Genomic DNA, 18,425 nt, shown 5'->3' on the forward strand with positions numbered 1-18,425 from the left:
GGTTTGGTTAGGTTATGGTTTGGTTAGGTTAGGTTAGATTTTAGTTACAGTACATATCACTTCATATATATGCCACAAGACCACCTCCATTACTCTGTGCATATATACGTTTTTTTTTATAGGTGTAATCCAATCTAAGAGTATTATTATTATTATGTTCCCAGCAAGTAAATTCTCTTTCCTATATTTGGTTCAACTGTTTTTAAATATTAGTTAACTATGGTAGTCTATGGAACAGGAGACAGAATATATCTTCTTCTTTTTTCTACCCTAAATGACGGGGACTTTTTGATCGCTGAGGCAGACAAAATAAATTCTGATTCCCGAGAAATTTTGTCCGTGTTTCTGTGTGTGTGTGTGTGTGTGTGTGTACAATGACTCCCACAAATGACACACACTAAACACCTTGATTATATTGTTAATTAAGATGGTATTTAAGGTAACGGTACACAAACAAAAATAAAGCTTTATGTTAGTTCAAGCTTTAGGTAGAGTTTAAGCTTTAGGTTAGTTTAAGCTTCCTGTTACGATATAGAGTTCAATTCTTAAGTAGAGTTCAAGCTTTAATCAGAGTTCAAGATTTAATCAGAGTTCAAACTTTAATCAGAGTTCAAACTTTAATCAGAGTTCAAGCTTTAATCAGAGTTCAAACTTTAATCAGAGTTCAAGCTTTAATCAGAGTTCAAGCTTTAATCAGAATCTAAACCTTCATACATAGTTCCACTTAATCATTTACAATCCTCTTAAGTGTACAGACACAGGTGAGCTTAAGAACAGGATTAAGCTACCTGTGTACACCTGGTCATCTATTAATTAGGTAATTTAGGTTATTAGGCCTAAAAAAATTCATTCATTATCAACAACTCCAATATACTTTTATTTATTGTTAGATAAACATACATACATCATCTCTTACCATTTAAAAGCAACTTAGGGTTAATATAAGTAGAAATTGCATAGGCCTTAAGTGTTAGTAATGCAGTACAAATTCTAGTAGGCCTATTGAAATGGTTATAAAGTAGACCTTAAGGAGGGGGGGGGGGTTATTCACTACAATATTATACACTGTACTTACGTTATATATATCTGAAAGCATAATGTGAGAGGAATTATCTTGTAAATATGCCTCTTCGTTAACTTAAAATAATAACAAAAGTTAAAACACATCGTTAAGTTACATACAACGAGGCCCACCACCATTACTGTGACGTCATGTAAACTAAAAATAATCAAACCTTATCAAGAATCAAGAAATTTGACTTTTTTTGTGTATAGAAACACAAGTAAATGTCCTCTTCATTTTGCATTTAAGTCACAAAATAAGTCAATTTTTTTTTTTAAGTCACAAGTAAATCCAATCACCATTATACACTTGGGGAGTAATTGTCACGCGTAAATCACTTAGAAATCACTGACTTGATTTCATTAATCAGAAGTAAACTCTCCATCTTCAAGATCCGTTTAGCAGCATAATCTCCACTAAATCACATACAGAGAGAGAGAAATCACGAAATTATCAAGATTCTCAGGAAAATCACCAGAAAATCACGTCTCATTTCACGCATCTGGCAAAAAAAAAGCTTCGAAAAAATCACAAACTTGCAATTAAAATCACAAAAAAATCGCGTCTCCTTTAAGAATTGTTTACGTCAGCAGCATCAGGGTAAGTGTTTATAGAGGGGAGAGATGGGCAACAGCATCGCCTCCTGTGGTAAGTACGAGCAATAAAGCGCTGAGGTTTTGTTTGTGTTTTAATAGGTCACCTGGCGGGGTGTTTTATCTGCGAAAATAAAAGAATGAATACATAACAGGTAAATAAAAACTAAACAATAAATTGAAGTTGTATATGTAAATAATAACACAAATAATAATAATAATAATAATAATAATAATAATAATAATAATAATAATAATAATAATAATAATAATAATAATAACAATAATACTAAGAAAGATATATATAAAGTGTTCTACATATTTATAACAGTGTATTTCAAGGTAAGGTGAGGCAAGGCAAGGTTAGGTTAGGTTATATGATCCGTATATTGTGTACACCCCCCCCTCCTCCTCCTCCCCCCCACTATGGCTTACCCACACCAACTCAGCCAATCCCACAATGGCCTTTCAGATGAGACGACCCAACCTGCCCTTATAAATAGTCTGTGAAGATCTCTATACAAAAGCCTAGATTACAATGGGACAGTCAACTCTTCTTTCGTCTCGTCTCGTCTCGTCTCGTTTCTCGTCTCGTCTTGTAGGTCACTTAGTTATACTCTATACACACATACATACACATCTGGTCACGGTACATAAACGGACACACACACACAGACGCACACATACACACATACGCATACATACATACATCAATATATATACACACAGACACAGACATACACACAAGTTTTTTCTCTCTCAACTCATACACCTCACAGACAGACAGACAGACAGACAGACAGACAGACAGACAGACAGACAGACTAACCAGCAGCAATCCACGGGCGGAAAATCACTCACAGTGTTGAAGTGTAACCAATAAAAACAGCGGTATGACAATCACACACACACACACACAATAAACGAGGAATATTGTGCCATGTAACCCGATAACGCGAGGCTAAAGAACAGAATAACACACACACACACACACACACACACACACCGTAATTAAAAATACAAACATGGAACTATGGTGGTGTTGTAGTTGAAGCTGTATCAACACACGAGTATACATACATACATGCATACATACATACATACATACATACATACATACATACATACGGGTATAAAATAACACAATAAATCAAACCTATATTACAATGAAGAACTGTTACTTGTTATCAAATACCGCCACAAGAGGTCGCCAGTATCACAAGGCAGCCTCACTAGTTACTCTTCCTGTTACACTTCACTATACACACTCCTTGGCGGCACTTTTAACCTGGTGTAACGATGCTTAATGGTCTCAAAAGGTGGGAGTAAATATGATTCGATGCCTTATATAACAGAGCTGACTGGAGGGGTAACTGTGGCCTTTGACTGTGGGATAAGAGAGCTGACTGGAGGGGTAACTGTGGCCTTTGACTGTGGGATAAGAGAGCTGACTGGAGGGGTAACTGTGGCCTTTGACTGTGGGATAAGAGAGCTGACTGGAGGGGTAACTGTGGCCTCTGACTGTGAAGTGGGAGTGAGAAAGGCCAGCCAAGGGGTCTACGAGGTTCTGGGTGTATAATGAAACTAATTCCGCGATTGTCAAGTTACGAACAGTCCAGAAAGATGGAATTAATTGGTCGGGGACAAACAGAGGCCTGGAGCGTGAAGGAGGAGGAGGGAAGGAAGATTAGGTAAGAGGAGGTGGAAAAGGGGCAAGAAATATGGGAGGAGGGTAGCAAGAAGAATAGGAGGGGGAAGGGTGGAAGGAGGAATGGAAGGGACGGAAGGGGGGCAAGAGGAATGGAAGGGGAAATGGTGGTAGAAAGAATGGAAGGGGGGAAAAGGGTGAAGGAGGAATAGAAGAGAGAGGGAAGGGGGAAAGAGGAACGAAAGGGAGGGGAAAGATAAGAAACTGGTAAGAAGCAACAGAAATTAAAATAAAAAAAAATCCTCCTTTCTAATCAACTTGAAATAGTTTTGAACGTATACTTAAATTCCTTTTTTAAGTCTCTGCCATGATATAAATATTTTCCCTAACTAACTTCCATTACATGAGACAGTATAACGTGTATTCCTGGCACACACACACACACACACACACACACACACACACACACACACACACACACACACACACACACACACACACACACACAGTCCCTCCCCCTCCTCCACTCTCTCCTTGACCCACTTCTCTATATAGTTGACCTCGCGTGACCTCCTCCTCCTCCTCCATCTTGCAATGACCTATTTTGACCCATTTGTCCTCCTCCTACCCAGAAACTGAAGAACATGTTGAGGAATTTAAGTCTTAAAGAGGATTGGTTGATGTATTGTGGTTCTAAATGGTGATTGGTCGGTGCCTAGAGGATCTAAAGGGTAATTGGTCTGTGGCTGGATGATCTAAAGGGTGATTGGTCGGTGGCTCGATGATCTTAACGGTGATTGGTGGTGGTGGTGGTGGTAGTGATGGTGGTAGTGATGGTGGTGGTGGTGGTGGTAGTAGTGCAAGGTCGCTGAGTAACAATAAACTTGGGGCTTCACAACAGCTCGCTCTAATTGGAGTCGCCGAGTGATGGCGTCCACGTATCAACGACAACCTCCCATTCTCCCCCCGAGCGAGGTACAGGTGTTTACTCTGGCGCACACCTAATTAATAGTCTCGAAAACCTTTGACCTATGAGAGCGGGAACACGGGTGTAATATGTCCAGTTAGAAGCCAAGGTGTTGAATGACTGAACAAAGAACACAACACTGATCTCACATCTTGGTTGATTCTTTTTCAAGCTTCAATAACCTAAAAATAACAATTACAGACAGACTGACAAACAATACCAGCCAATGACCATCCAACCAGCGGCACGTGACAGATAGATAGTTTCAATTGTATGTGGTAAATAAAAGCTTGGAATGCCTCACTTAACACGGCCAGTAGTGTGACGCGCGAGGTACTTACTTTAACTTCATACCTCTCTCACATTCAAAGTTATATAAATAAGGAAAAAAATAGAAATCTTAATAGAAATCGGTACAGCATTAAAGATGAGGAGCTGGTAATTATATCTCACAAGGCAAGATTTGGAGTACGGTAATGAAAATAGTCAATAGCGTTATGTGCACTTACCCGCCGCCCGTACTGTCAGGATGGAGTGTGGGAGACGCGACCTGACAGACATTCACCACGTGGAATGGGAGACTTGCTTGTATTTGTATTGGAGGTGACAGGGAGATAGACAGGGAGACAGTAAACACAACCACTTACCAGGTGAGACGGGGGACTTGTCGGAGCCGTGATCGTCGGAGCTGTCCCTAGTGGCGCCCCCAGCACCAGTTGAGTCCTGAGAGTCGAAGCGGAAGGGCGAAGGGGAGACGCTACGGGACCTGGGATTGGGGCTGTGTGGGGTAGGAGGAGCGAGGGTGTGTTAGGTCTCCAGTAATACAATTCTCACAAAAACATTTTATTACACAGGTACTTGAATACATCTATAGTTTTCACACACCTTAAAAAAGTAAAAAATTAAGGAAAAAATATGAATTAATTATAAGAACTGCTAAACACAGAGTGGGAAGAATTACCAAGAGGTGAAGGGGGAGAGGACCTACCTGATGGGGGGCATGCCGTCAGAGTCATGAGAGGCACATTCACTAGCGGTCTTCCTCAGCCTCCGTTGCGCCTCGTCCTCTGAGCTGGTGTCCGTCTCCAGGTCCGAGGAGCACCCACCTGGCGGAGGACGTACAAGTTACAACAACTGTCCGTGAGGTAAACAATTACTTCACTACACAAGACAAGCAATAGGGATGAAGACGCCATTTTGGGTCACAATGTTTATGAGAGAGAGAGAGAGAGATTGCATAATAATAATAAAGTAATAATAATAATAATAATCCCAAGGCCCTCCTCCTCCCACCATGCGTGTACCACCCTGGAACCTCCTCCCCCCCCCACTCTTAAAGGTGGGTGAACCATGTCAAAAACTAACACTACTCAGGACACGAATTCTTGAAGCTTCCTACATCAATATTCATTTTCCTTCTAAATGAGTCCAAGAAATTTCATCAAGTTATAGTAAAGTCTCGCCGCAATATCAACGCCATCTTGGTATTGATTTTAAAATACGTGGATGATTAAAAGTATTCGCTCAGACCTGTTAAAGGGGATGTACGTACGGATTAATATAAACTTATAACTTAAAATTCATAAACAAACAGAGTCAAGTCAATTGAGGGTCAGCACTACTGGATGATAAGAATTCCAATGATCATTAAAAAAAAAAAAGGTGAAAAAACAAACCTAAAAATATTTCCAGCTTTTGAGGACAAACATCAAAGAAAAAGCTTTTCATACCTGACACTTTATTGATTTTACTGCGGGTGTTCTTATGCGTCTACCACCCTACCAGCACCGCCTCCTGCTGCTGTTGTTGAGTATGTTCGTTCACCTGTGTTTACTCTTCGTCAGCTCTAGTTTACCCTGTGTAGCTTCTTCTCCAGATACTCTCGGGTAAAACACACACACACACACACACACACACACACACACACACACACACACACACACACACACACACACACACACACACACACACACACAGCATCTTTCCCTCATCTTACCAGTAAAGCCCTGTATCTCCCCTCACCTGTAGGTCTTCCTCGTGATAGGTGACATTAGCTATACCTGCCATCAGAAGCTAGCTGAGAGGGCCCAGCGCAGCGGAGATGAGGGAGGGTGAGAAGGAGTAAGAGAAGGGAGAGAAATAGGAAAGGTAAGGAAAAGGAAGGAAGTGGGAAGACAGGAGGAAGGAGGAAGGGGAGAGGGAGGGGGAGGTGGGGTGAAGATCTAGCCACCAATAAGGTGCAATGGGGTAGATGTGGGTAGGGAGGGGGAGGGTAGGGGAAGAGGGAGGGAGGGGTGTAGGGAGGGGGGTAGGGGGGAGGAACCTAGACGAGGGCTGCCATAATAACACAGATTAAAGCACAGGAAATATCGTGTGTGTGTGTGTGTGTGTGTGTGTGTGTGTGTGTGTGTAGTTTAACTCTCTCAATAATTTAAAAGATTTTACCTTTTTTTTAAAGATAAATTGATTATATTTAAGAGTTTTAACACAAAATATATAGATTATGATTGTCTGTCTGTCTGTCTGTGTGTGTCTGTCTGTCTGTGTGTCTGTCTGTGTGTCTGTCATCTGTCTGTCTGTGTGTCTGTCTGGCCTGTGTGTATCTGTCTGTCTGTCTGTCTGTCTGTCTGTCTGTCTGTGTGTATCTCTGTCTGTCTGTCTGTCTGTCTGTCTGTCTGTGTGTATCTGTCTGTCTGTCTGTCTGTCTGTCTGTCTGTGTGTATCTGTCTGTCTGTCTGTCAGTGTATGTCTGTCTGTCTCGCTGTCTGTTTGTCTGTCTGTCTGTCTGTGATCATTATGCGTTTCCACAGTTTTGAAGATAAATGTTGAAAAGTGGTAGGGAGGTGCGGGTGACGTAGGGTATGATTGTGCACTATCCCCTATCCCTCCTATCCCCTATCCCTCCTATCACCTATCCCTCCTATCACCTATCCCTCCTTATCACCTATCCCTCCTATCATCCCTCCTATCCCTCCTTATCACCTATCCCTCCTTATCACCATCCCTCTATCACCTATCCCTCCCTATCCCTAGCCCTCCCCTCCCTATCACCATCCCTCCATCCCCTATCCCTCCTATCCCCTATCCCTCCTATCACCTATCCCTCCTATCACCTATCCCTCCTTATCACCTATCCCTCCTATCACCTATCCCTCCTTATCACCTATCCCTCCTATCACCTATCCCTCCTATCACCTATCCCTCTTTAAATATAGAACCAGTGTCCACCTCTTTATACCATACACTAATCATTTAAAATTCTCTTTCCCCCAAAAGGTGAGAGAGACAAACGTACACACACACACAGGTAACTGGTCTTTCAGGGGTCACACGTAATGGCATTGTTCAGATTGTAGTAGTAGTGGTGGTGGTGCTGTTAACCTTTAAAAGCCTTTCCCCCAGTTGGTGCCAATTCGGGTCGACGAGGTATGGCTGGGGTGAGGTGGGGGTGAAGCATTACATTAATTTATTGTTATTGTGGCCCCATTTGCATACTGCACTAGCCTGCCTATGGTCGTGTGACGGGGTAGAACCATTCCGGGAGGTTCTCCGTATACGGCAACTAACCTAACCTAACCCGACAAGACTCATTCGGAGGAAGGAGTTACCAGGACAAAAAAAACAATCTTGTCAGTACATGTGGTCGCGTCTCGGTCTTACCACCAGTGAGTAACAGAGGACTAACCGACCTCCCGACTGGCTGGTGACGCGATGTGTGGAGGGAAAAAAAAATCAATCAATATAAAAACTATATAAATGAATAAAAATATAAACAGAAACAAAAAATCTATAATTATGTTTAAAAAAAGTGAAGAAAAAAGTTTGTGAAAAATACATCAATTCGTTAATGAACAAATTCCCACACAGCAGTCACACGGCTCCCAGGGACACATGTTACCTGCGGTTAATTGAGAAAATATGGCAGGTAAAATGGTGCACCTAATGTCACTCATTAACTCATTAACATTTTTTTTGTGTGTGGGGAGGTGGGGGGCTCATTCTGAAAAATCCTTCCTGATGCGGCGTGAAAAACCAATTCGATTCTAATTTCAACGATGAGGTTTTTTAATTTTTTATTCATTTATTTGTTTTTTATTTGCTGGACTAAATCACACCTGAGTTTTATGTCATGGGGATGTGACCTGATTTACATACGGTTTTATATCGCGAGAAAACATCAATTTATTTTACATTACGAATACATCAACAACTTACTTAACCACGAAAACATCAACATCAACCACCTTACTTAACCACGAAAACACCAACATGATCGACTTACTTAACCACGAAAACATCAATACCAACTTAGTCCAATGTTTCTGTCTCGGTACGACGACGTTATTACTAAGACCTATTCACAACCCCTTCTCAGTCAGCTACCTCGGTCGTGGAGGAGGAGGAGGAGAGGAAGACAATGGGCTCAAACGACGAGACAGAGAGGCAGCAGCAGCAGGAGAAGAAGAGTCTGTTAAGAACAAAGGAGATAATCTACGTCTCACAGCTGTACGGAGAGGAAAAGAAAAATATAACTCGACGGCTCCTCTGTCTGTCTGTCTAAAACACGAGAGAGAGAGAGAGAGAGAGAGAGAGAGACACACACACACACACACACACATATGACTAAGAAGAGGTAATATATATCTCAGGGTTTCATCACATCTTCCTACATCAAAATATATCATGAAAATAACTCTTAATATCACCTGAGTGTCGGCATCCAGAGGCTAACTGGAGGAGAGACTGGAAGACCTAACGTAAGATCCAGGAGAAGGGGAAGTAGAGGAACCCTGGAAAACCTAACGAGGAGAAGGGGAAGTAGAGGAACCCTGGAAAAGACGAGAAAGAGAGTGAAAATAAAGAGAAAAAGAGAGAGAAAAAGAGAAAGAAAGGGAGAGAATATGAGAGAGAATAGTTTCCTCTCTTCACATTGACAGACGAGAGAAGCAAACAAGATGCTACAAGTTCCAACAACATCCATGAAGCCTTGCATAAATACCCCATTACCCTCCCTCCTCTCTCCCTCCTTCTCACCCTCCCTCTCTCTTTCTCTCCCTCTTCCTCCCATTCTCAGACGACAAACAAACACACACACACACACACACACAGCAGAAGGTCGCGGCCCCAGCAACAACCTGGCGTCAACAACCTCCTCTCCTCTCCTCCCCTTCTTACCGGACCCTTCAGATAACATATTAAAAGACGCGGCTGGCGAGTCCTGGATTACCTCCTTCACCTACTTCTTCACCTCCTCCTCCTCCTCCTCCTCCTCCCCACCTACACCTCCCTCCACCTCCTCCTCCTCCCTCACCTCCTACACTCCCCTCACCTCCTCCTCCACCTTATACGTAGAGGATCACCAAATATTTTCCCGTAATATTGCCTCAGCGAAATGCTGTTTTTTTCCCCCCATGTCAATATTTTCCCTAAACAGTTCTTGTCCTAAATCATTTTGGTATTTTCCCAAGCCAAAATTTTATGCAAACGCCTAGCCTAACCTAACCTAACCTAACCTAACCTAACCTAAGACTACAACAAGACTTATCACCTGTACGAGCTATATACTAACACGATTTATACGGATTTATATTTACACACTCACCACGACACAGACTCTGAGGAGGTAGCATGTAGCGTTATCTTCCAATGCCTATCTGAATCCTTATCTCTGAAGCCAAGCGTAAACCCCTATCACTAGAAGCCAAGACATGAATCCATCCTTACCTTTGAAACCAAGCGTGTGAGACCTGCGGGGCGGGAGGCGAGGTCTCCTGGAGGTGGTGGAAGGCGCAGAAGAGGAGGGGGCGACAGGTAGGGTGTGCTTGGGGATCCCTCTGAAGAACCAGGCGCCCGAGCGTTTCCACATCTCCCGGGTCTCAGCGCAGATTTTACACAACCACAGCTTCTCACCGGTGGGGCTAGGGGTCTCCACACCACACTTGGTACACACACGCTGCCCCCACACAAGAGAGAGAGAGAGAGAGACTTGTAGTTAATGACCATTAGGGACCCATATATGACCTTATATGACCCACAATTTGGTGAATATAACATAAGGTGTAAATATTGATCCATTTTATAAAATATTAATAAGAATATGAAATAAACCCGAAATAAACAAAATACAGTGTTACCAATAAAAACAGTAATCCCCAATAGGTGGAAATTATGTCGTTAAAATAAATTTCAATCAGTAAAATAACAAATATATAATTAATAAAATAATTACTGCAATGTATAAGAATAAAATTAATAATAATAATATTATTTTTTCTCCAGGTAACACACGTCCAATAAAAGGTGTGTTGGCTCGCTAATTAAAACGCGACACAGGTAAAGCTCAAACGTTATTAATGTTAGAAGTGACAAGGGTTTAGTTATTATTACAAAGGTGACAAAAGTTAAATCAATATCAGTGTGAGTGACGGGAGGAAAGTATGTGTGTGTGTGTGTGTGTGTGTGTGTGTATGTGTGTGTGTGTGTGTGTGTAGGAAAGCATGTGAGTGTGAGTGACTGAATGCGAGTGACTGAAGGAGAGCGTGCAAGTGAGCGAGTTAGTGAGTGAAGATGAGTGAGTGAATGAGTGAGTGACTGAAGGTAAGTGAGTGAGTGACCCACCTTGGTACAGTCAGCACACACCAGGCTGGAGGTCCTCAGAAGTGACAGTCCCTCCCCGCACAGGATACAGTTGTTGTTGCCGTTACCCTGGACACGAGACTTCATTGTTTCAACCCGGTCCACCAGCCGCCTGTGACAGAGAGAGAGAGTGAGAGAGAGAGAGAGATAATATCCCTTTCTCCCACTCCCCTAACAACAGTAATCAGGAGTGACAGGTATTGGCTGACCTCCCCCCCCCCTTACTCTCCCACATTATTTTTCTGTGACGGTGTTCAGTGGCCCCACACACACACACACCGCTTTATGAAATTCCTCCCTGACGTAACGGCTTCTATACGCACACACATACACACACACACACACACATACACATATCTATACAAACATACACATACACACAAACACACATTGTCCTCATGGGGTTAAGTCATCGTCCTCGTCCTGGCGCTTGGAGGAGATGAAGATAATTGGAATAAAGGTAATTCAAGATGGCCCCGTCTCATTACCGGCATCCAGCGAACGAGAGACAGGTAATGAAGGCTTCAGAGTCGTTTTACATTGAGGATATCATCTGAGAGAGAGAGAGAGAGAGAGAGAGAGAGAGAGAGAGAGAGACCTGATATTATCTCAAGAAAAAAGTTAGTTAGTTAAGGCCTAGGTGAGTGACTCCCCAAGGCGAGGATAATGATGATGAGGATGGGGTGGGGTGGGGGGTGCTGAAAGGGGGCGGTAGTCCTCCTATACCACCTCCTCCTTCACCACCTCCTCCTCCTCGCTGCTAAATGTTATCGAGGGGATATAAACAATGAACAGGTGATCAAATTCTCAAAGGTTCCTAATTCGATTTGTTGTTTTATTCCTGTAGGTGAGAGCAGTCAGAAGTGTTCTCACATCTCCATTAACGAGGAACCATCACAGTACGACGCTCTAGGACTCTGGACGTTGGCTCTGCATGACACATACTTAAGTCGGGGTTCCTCTCTCACGTTCTCTTTCCTGTTAATGTGATATTCTTCCAACTTTCCCTTCATCTATTTCCCCTACCACCTACACCCCGTCTCCCAGCACTGGATGATGTTAGCTGCTGGCATAAGTTCGAATCTCTGGTCAAGTTATATGTTGTGCCACTGTTTCGCCCGCCTCACCTGGTTGCCTAAATGCTCATAATATTCACTTACGAGACATTCATCAGCCACAGAGATTGAATCCACTAGCGCGTCCAATACTGCCAGATTGACGTTAGTAGGGGGACGACCACCACACACAGAAAGGGTCTTGGTTGGTGTCCTTGATGTGCTAACTGATGTAATGAAATCACCATTTACCTCAGGCGACGTCCGGGATATTATGAACATAGGACTATACGAGGCATCTCCTACCACACGGCTGGCCAGGTCTTCAGGTAGTGCCCCGGGAGGAGTGAGTATAATACGCCGCTCATATTAACGCTGTCGACGTGGATATTGGGCCAACCTAAGGACAGCCTTCACTAACGCAGGAGGCGAAGTAGTTCACATGAGGACTATATACCATGAGCTGAGGAAGGCCATGGGAGACAGGGAGGCCATGGGAGACAGGGAGGCCAAGGAAGACAGTGTTTGGTGCCGTGATTATATATGCAAGGTGAAACTACAAGCAAGAATGTGTGTTTTTTCATCTCCCACGTCCCTCTTACTCTGTGGTTCCTGTACCCCTTAATCCATCCCTCACAACCGTAGTAGAGGCATTAAATATGAGAGAGAGAGAGAGAGAGAGAGAGAGAGAGAGAGAGAGAGAATTAAAATCAATGACTGAGGGTCGACTAAAAACTCCTCCTCACCAAACAATTCTCTCATCTCAGCAGCTGGACACAAATCATGACCCCCGAAATTCAACGAAAAATCTGGCGACCTAAACACACAAAACCTTACCCAGTGGACCAGGAAGACGTGACTTGACGATGTAAACACTGCTTTTACCTCTCTCTCTCTCTCTCTCTCTCTCTCTCTCTCTCTCTCTCTCTCTCTCTCTCTCTCTCTCTCTTTTGTGTCTCCTAGTTATTTACAATTTGTTGAGTCAGCTTTGTGTCAGCTTCGTTACCTGTGAGTGTGTGTGTGTGTGTGTGTGAGTTTTTAAACATTCACTCAGCGTCGTTATACCCCAAGAGGGTCAGTGTGTCAAGGGTGGTCGCCTCTTGGTGGACAGAATCCCCTCGTGAATTTACAACCCCAGGTAGGGAGGTGCGGCACTGGTCTCAGGTGATCACTGAAGGTCACCTGTGTCTGCTAAAGCTCTTAGTGCCCCCCCCCCCACACTCACCTTTGTTTTTGTATGAACTAATAAATGTATTCTGTGTGTGTGTGTGTGTGTTAGTGGTAGTGTGGTCAGGTGTGTGGTGTGGTCAGGTGTGTGGTGTGGTAAATATGCCAGATTACCACTACAGCGGGGCTATAGTCCTCCATACTCTTGATTACAGCAGATTGTGGTCACCAGGTTTGTTTTGTTTTACCACTGTATTGCAAACGAGTGTTATTGCGTGTGTTGTAAATACCTGTGTCGAGTGTTGTGTTGCACGAGTTTTGTTGTACTGAATGTTGCATGTGTTATGTGTGGGGAATTTTTTTTTTTATAATACAAAGCAAAACATGGAAAGTACTGCCCAGGGTTAGACTAAAGAGTTACTATGTTAATGTTGTTTGCTAATACGTCTAATTAAAAGATATAATTACAAACAAACTACATAGAGTCATCGATTGTTGTATTCCCTCTCCCTCACCACCTATTCCCTCCCACCCATTCCCTCTCCCTCACCACCTATTCCCTCCCACCCATTCCCTCTCCCTTCACCACCTATTCCCTCCCACCCATTCCCTCTCCCTCACCACCTATTCCCTCCCACCCATTCCCTCTCCCCTCACCACCTATTCCCTCCCACCATTCCCTCTCCCTCACCACCCTAATCTCCCTCACCACCCACCCATTCCCTCTCCCCCCCCAGCCAGGTCCAAGGGGATAAAATAAACACTAACAATAAACAAACATGAGTCTATACACAACTCAGCGGAAGTAACTGTGGACAAACACGTATTCTGTAACCTCCTCCCCCACACACACACCATGATAACTACATTACCTGAACTCATTAAGTGTGTTCGCCAGGAGACAGATACTAATGACCAGTACTTTGTCGACCTGTTGTGACCCCGTGTACCTGTTGTGACCCCATGACCTGTTGTTGTCGACCTGTTGTGACCCCGTGTACCTGTTGTGACCCCATGACCTGTTGTGACCCCGTGTACCTGTTGTGACCCCATTACCTGTTGTGACCCCGTGTACCTGTTGTGACCCCATGACCTGTTGTGACCCCGTGTACTTACGTGGAACTCCTTCTTTTACAGGTATGAGACACTAATGCTTCCTGGTTAACACGTTACCTGTATTACACCCCGTGACTTAATTAACTAATGACGTATTTTCACTAATGAGACCAGGTGGTCAGGGGGGGTGTTATTTATGGTCTTTATAGGTGTGGTTAAGGTCTTTTGTTGTGTTTCTTCAGTTGTTTATTGTAGGTCATTAGCCAGTTGTCAGTCATTAGTGAGTAGTCAGTCAGTTATTGTTAGTCATCAGTAAGTCGTCAGTCAGTTATTGTTAGTCATCAGTAAGTCGTCAGTCAGTTATTGTAAGTCATCACTCAGTCATCAGTCAATTATCATCAGTCATTGTCAGTCATCAGTCAGTTATTGTCAGTCATCAGTCAGTTATCATCAGTCATCAATCATCAGTCAGTTATAGGCAGCTATAGATCCCCGTTTCTGGTTCAGACGAGACCCTCCCCTCACAGTCCGGGCCGCTCACACACAAAACCTGACCAATATCCCCGCTGCCTCAACACAAGTTTTTTAGGGAGTAGGAAACAGCTCTACCTTCGTACACCCAATTCACACAGAACAAGATATTTTTTTTAATGGTTACACAAATCTGCTGACTAGAGTTTCCCAGATTTCTATTGATTAGCTGACGAGTTTCCTTGGTGTTTACATTACCCAGCTGACGAGAAGACGTGGTGTGTTTACTTTTAACTAGCTGGTGAAAGTTTCCTTGTTGACACTGATCAGTTGAGGAAAGTCGGTGCTGTGTTTCTATTGATCACAGATAAAGGCAGACGCAGACCTCTTCGTGTTTCCCCAAAAGTTGTGGTATACGACGTACTCCAAACATACAGTGGGGCGCCTGACCTAACCCAACCACACCCAACCTAAGCCACACCACACCTAACCCAACCTAAGCCACACACCACACCTAACCCAACCTAAGCCACACCACACCTAACCCAACCTAAGCCACCACACCTAACCTAAGCCACACCCTAGCAACCCTAGCCACACACCTAGCAGCAACCAAGCCTAACCCAACCTAAAAGCCACACACCACCCTAGCAACTAAACACACCACACCTAACCTAAGCCACACCACACCTAACCTAAACCACACCACACCTAACCCAACCTAAGCCACACCACACCTAACCCAACCCAACCAAACCTAAACCAACTTTCTCGTCTTTCTTCACGTTATATTATTCACCTTGTTAAAATCCTCCTCCCCAAAAGCGTTTCTCCTTCTCCTCGTTCTTGTCAGCTTTTCGTGAGTTCTTGTTCAAAACTTTATCCACCTCTCTCTCTCTCTCTTTGTCTTCCACTAGTCAGTACCTGCAGGCATACTTAGGCATTACTTTCTCAACTTTTCTCTGCGTCACTGGCGTCTTAACCCGCAGCAGAGTACCATGGCGGGGTGAGGTGGCAGAGGAGGAGGCAGGGGAGGGTGAGATGGAAGGGGGATGGGACAGGGAGGAGAGCCAACTTGACCCCCATCCTACCCTACCATGAGTAATCTCTCTCTCTCTCTCTCTCTCTCTGCTCCAGGAACCCCAGTTTGTGTCGACAGGTTCACGAAACTTTGTTAAGTGTTGACTGAGAAACACCAAACTCCATATTTAGTGTTGACAGTGTTTCGAACCCTATTTTGTGTTACCAGAAGTCACGGTATTGACAGCATTAGTTTAAACACCATAGGAGACTCATAAAATCCTTAGATAGTAACGGTAGACGTTCTTGAAGCCTCACCCTTGTTTGTCCTGGGGGTAAAAATGAGTCTTTGGTTGGAGGTTCCCCGGCAGGAGGTTGTCAAGCGGAAGTTGGGAGGGGTAGGGGGGGGGGTGTGAGGGTGATAAGGGAGGCTGTTTACTACTTGGTGATGACGAAGGTTACAAGGAGGTGGTGTGAGAGTTTTACATCTATTTTTACCACCATCATCATCATTAACACACACCTACTATTACCTATCACTATCGTCATCACATCATCATCACCATCACCATCACCACCACCACCACCACCATCATGTCTACCTTCTCAACCAAATAACACATTTAATAATCATCAATTTCTCACCAGATCAGAAGCGTTAACAAAATCCTAATTAAATATCATTCCAAAATTAATCATTATGACTGACACACACTAATTATTACCTTAATTATAACGACTAATCACTGCTAATTGCAAAGTTATTTCCCATACAGGTAAAATTAAGCCGTACTAAAGCTCTATTTAATGAGCCTTACACCTGCCCTTACTCACCTGACGAATGGAAGTTTAAATCTCCAATCGTAATAAGGAACACATTTCACCTTTGACCTTTGACCTAACCTAACCTAACCAAACATTTAATTAGAGCCGTAGTGTTTACAGTATATACACAGTGAGTAATATGTTGCAAGAACTGACCATTATTAACTCTCTTCCTGACCTCCTGTAGCGAAGATGAATAGGAGGAGGAGGAGGAGGAGGAGGAGGGGGAGGAGGAGGACGAAGAGGAAGAGGAGGAAGAATATGAAGAGGAGAAAAAAGAAGAAGAAGAAGCAGAAAAAAGAAGAAGAAGAAGAAGAAGAACAAGAAGACGAAGAAGAAGAACAAGAAGACGAAGAAGAAGAACAAGAAGAACAAGAAGAACAACAAGAAGAACAAGAAGAACAACAAGAGCCACCGTACAAAATAAACATCTCGTAAATGTAACCCAGCTTTAATAATCCCCCTTTAAAGTATACACAAGTCCCTCTACTGATGATGGGGACAAATTATTCCCTCCCTAATTCCCTGGCAACATCCCCCACCCCTACTCCCTAATCCCTTCTTACAGTCTTCCCTTTCTCTCCCTTATCCTTCTATCGTCCCACACTCTCTCTCTCTCTCTCTCTCTCTCTCTCTCTCTCTCTCTCTCTCTCTCCTCTCTCTCTCTCTCTCTCTCTCTCTCTCTCTCTCTCTCTGTTTATCTTTCATTTTTTCTCTTTTCACTCTTCCATCATCCTCTCCCTATACTCTCTACCTCCCTTTCCTCCCCCTCCATATTTCTCTCCTCACCCCTCTTCCCTCTCCTTCCCTCTCTCTCTCTCTCCCTCTCCCCACCACACTCCATCCATCCAATTTCACTATATTTCCTCACTCTCTATTATATTTTTAATTTTATACCCAATTTCCTCCAATTTTCAATCTTCACCTCCTTTATTTTCATTCCCATCCAATTTTAACCCATTTATTCCCTCTCTCTATTATTCAACCTCAAAGCCCCTAACACCCCATTTCTTTCCACGTTCATTGTCACACACCCTATTTTTCTCTATTCATTTTAAATCCCAAGCTCATTTTCTCCCCCCCCCTCCTCCCTTCCTCCCCCTCCCGTTGCCCATTCCCCCCTCACCATCCAATTTCCAGAGGAGAATTTCAAGGTGCCTAATAATAATAAAAAATAAATTATACCCGTGTTCCATTTTTCAGGCCTCCTCCTCCCCTGCTCTGAGGACCAGCTCACAGACACACAATGAGGGGGCTTGTGTCAGCTGTGTGTGTGTGTGTGTGTGGCATGTAACAAACATCATTATTATTATTTCTTTTTTTTTAAAAGGCAGGCCATGTCAGAATAAAGTAAGATTAATTAAATCTCTCCATCAACACCTGTCTTCACCTAACAACAGAAACGTCAGTGGGTAGTTAATGAAGGCTTAATCGTGTAATTCACTATTATAATCTCAGGTCATATAACAACCAACATAATAGCAATGTGTAGGTAATCTTAATATTAAGAGAATCCTCCTCCTCCTCCTCCTCCTCCTCTTCCTCCTTCTTCTTCCTCTTCCTCCTCCTCCTCCCTCCTCCTTCTTCTCCTCCTCTTCCTCCTCCTCCTCCTCCTCCTCCTCTTCCTCCTCCTCTCCTCCTCTCCTCCTCCTCCTCCTCCTCCTCCTTCTTCTTCTTCCTCTTCCTCCTCCTCCTCTTCCTCCTCCTCCTTCTTCCTCCTCCCCCCCCCCTCCTCCCTCCTCCCTCCTCTCCTCCTCCTCCTCCTCCTCCTCCTCCCTCCTCTCCTTCTTCTTCCCTCTTCTCCTCCTCCTCCTCCCTCTTCCTCCTCCTCCTCCTCCTCCTTCTTCTTCCTTCCTCTCCTCCTCCTCCTTCTTCTTCTTCCTCTTCCTCCTCATCCTCCTCCTCCTTCTTCTCCTCCTCCTCC

The 18,425-nt window shown here is 43.7% G+C and overlaps 1 protein-coding gene across 1 annotated transcript in view; it reads right to left on the reverse strand.

The window, feature by feature from the left end:
- LOC121860874 (rabphilin-3A-like) overlaps positions 1-18,425 on the reverse strand; it is a 46,100-nt gene that overhangs the window by 18,461 nt on the left and 9,214 nt on the right. Inside the window, exons 3-4 of the mRNA XM_042358238.1 lie at positions 5,260-5,377; positions 4,919-5,049 (exon numbers count right to left, since the gene is read on the reverse strand). Of these exons, the coding sequence (XP_042214172.1) occupies positions 4,919-5,049; positions 5,260-5,377 (249 nt within the window). The remainder of the gene's footprint in view (positions 1-4,918; positions 5,050-5,259; positions 5,378-18,425) is intronic.

The sequence above is a fragment of the Homarus americanus genome, unplaced genomic scaffold (assembly GCF_018991925.1).
Source record: "Homarus americanus isolate GMGI-L3 unplaced genomic scaffold, GMGI_Hamer_2.0 scaffold52806, whole genome shotgun sequence".
In the NCBI taxonomy this organism is placed as follows: domain Eukaryota; kingdom Metazoa; phylum Arthropoda; class Malacostraca; order Decapoda; family Nephropidae; genus Homarus; species Homarus americanus.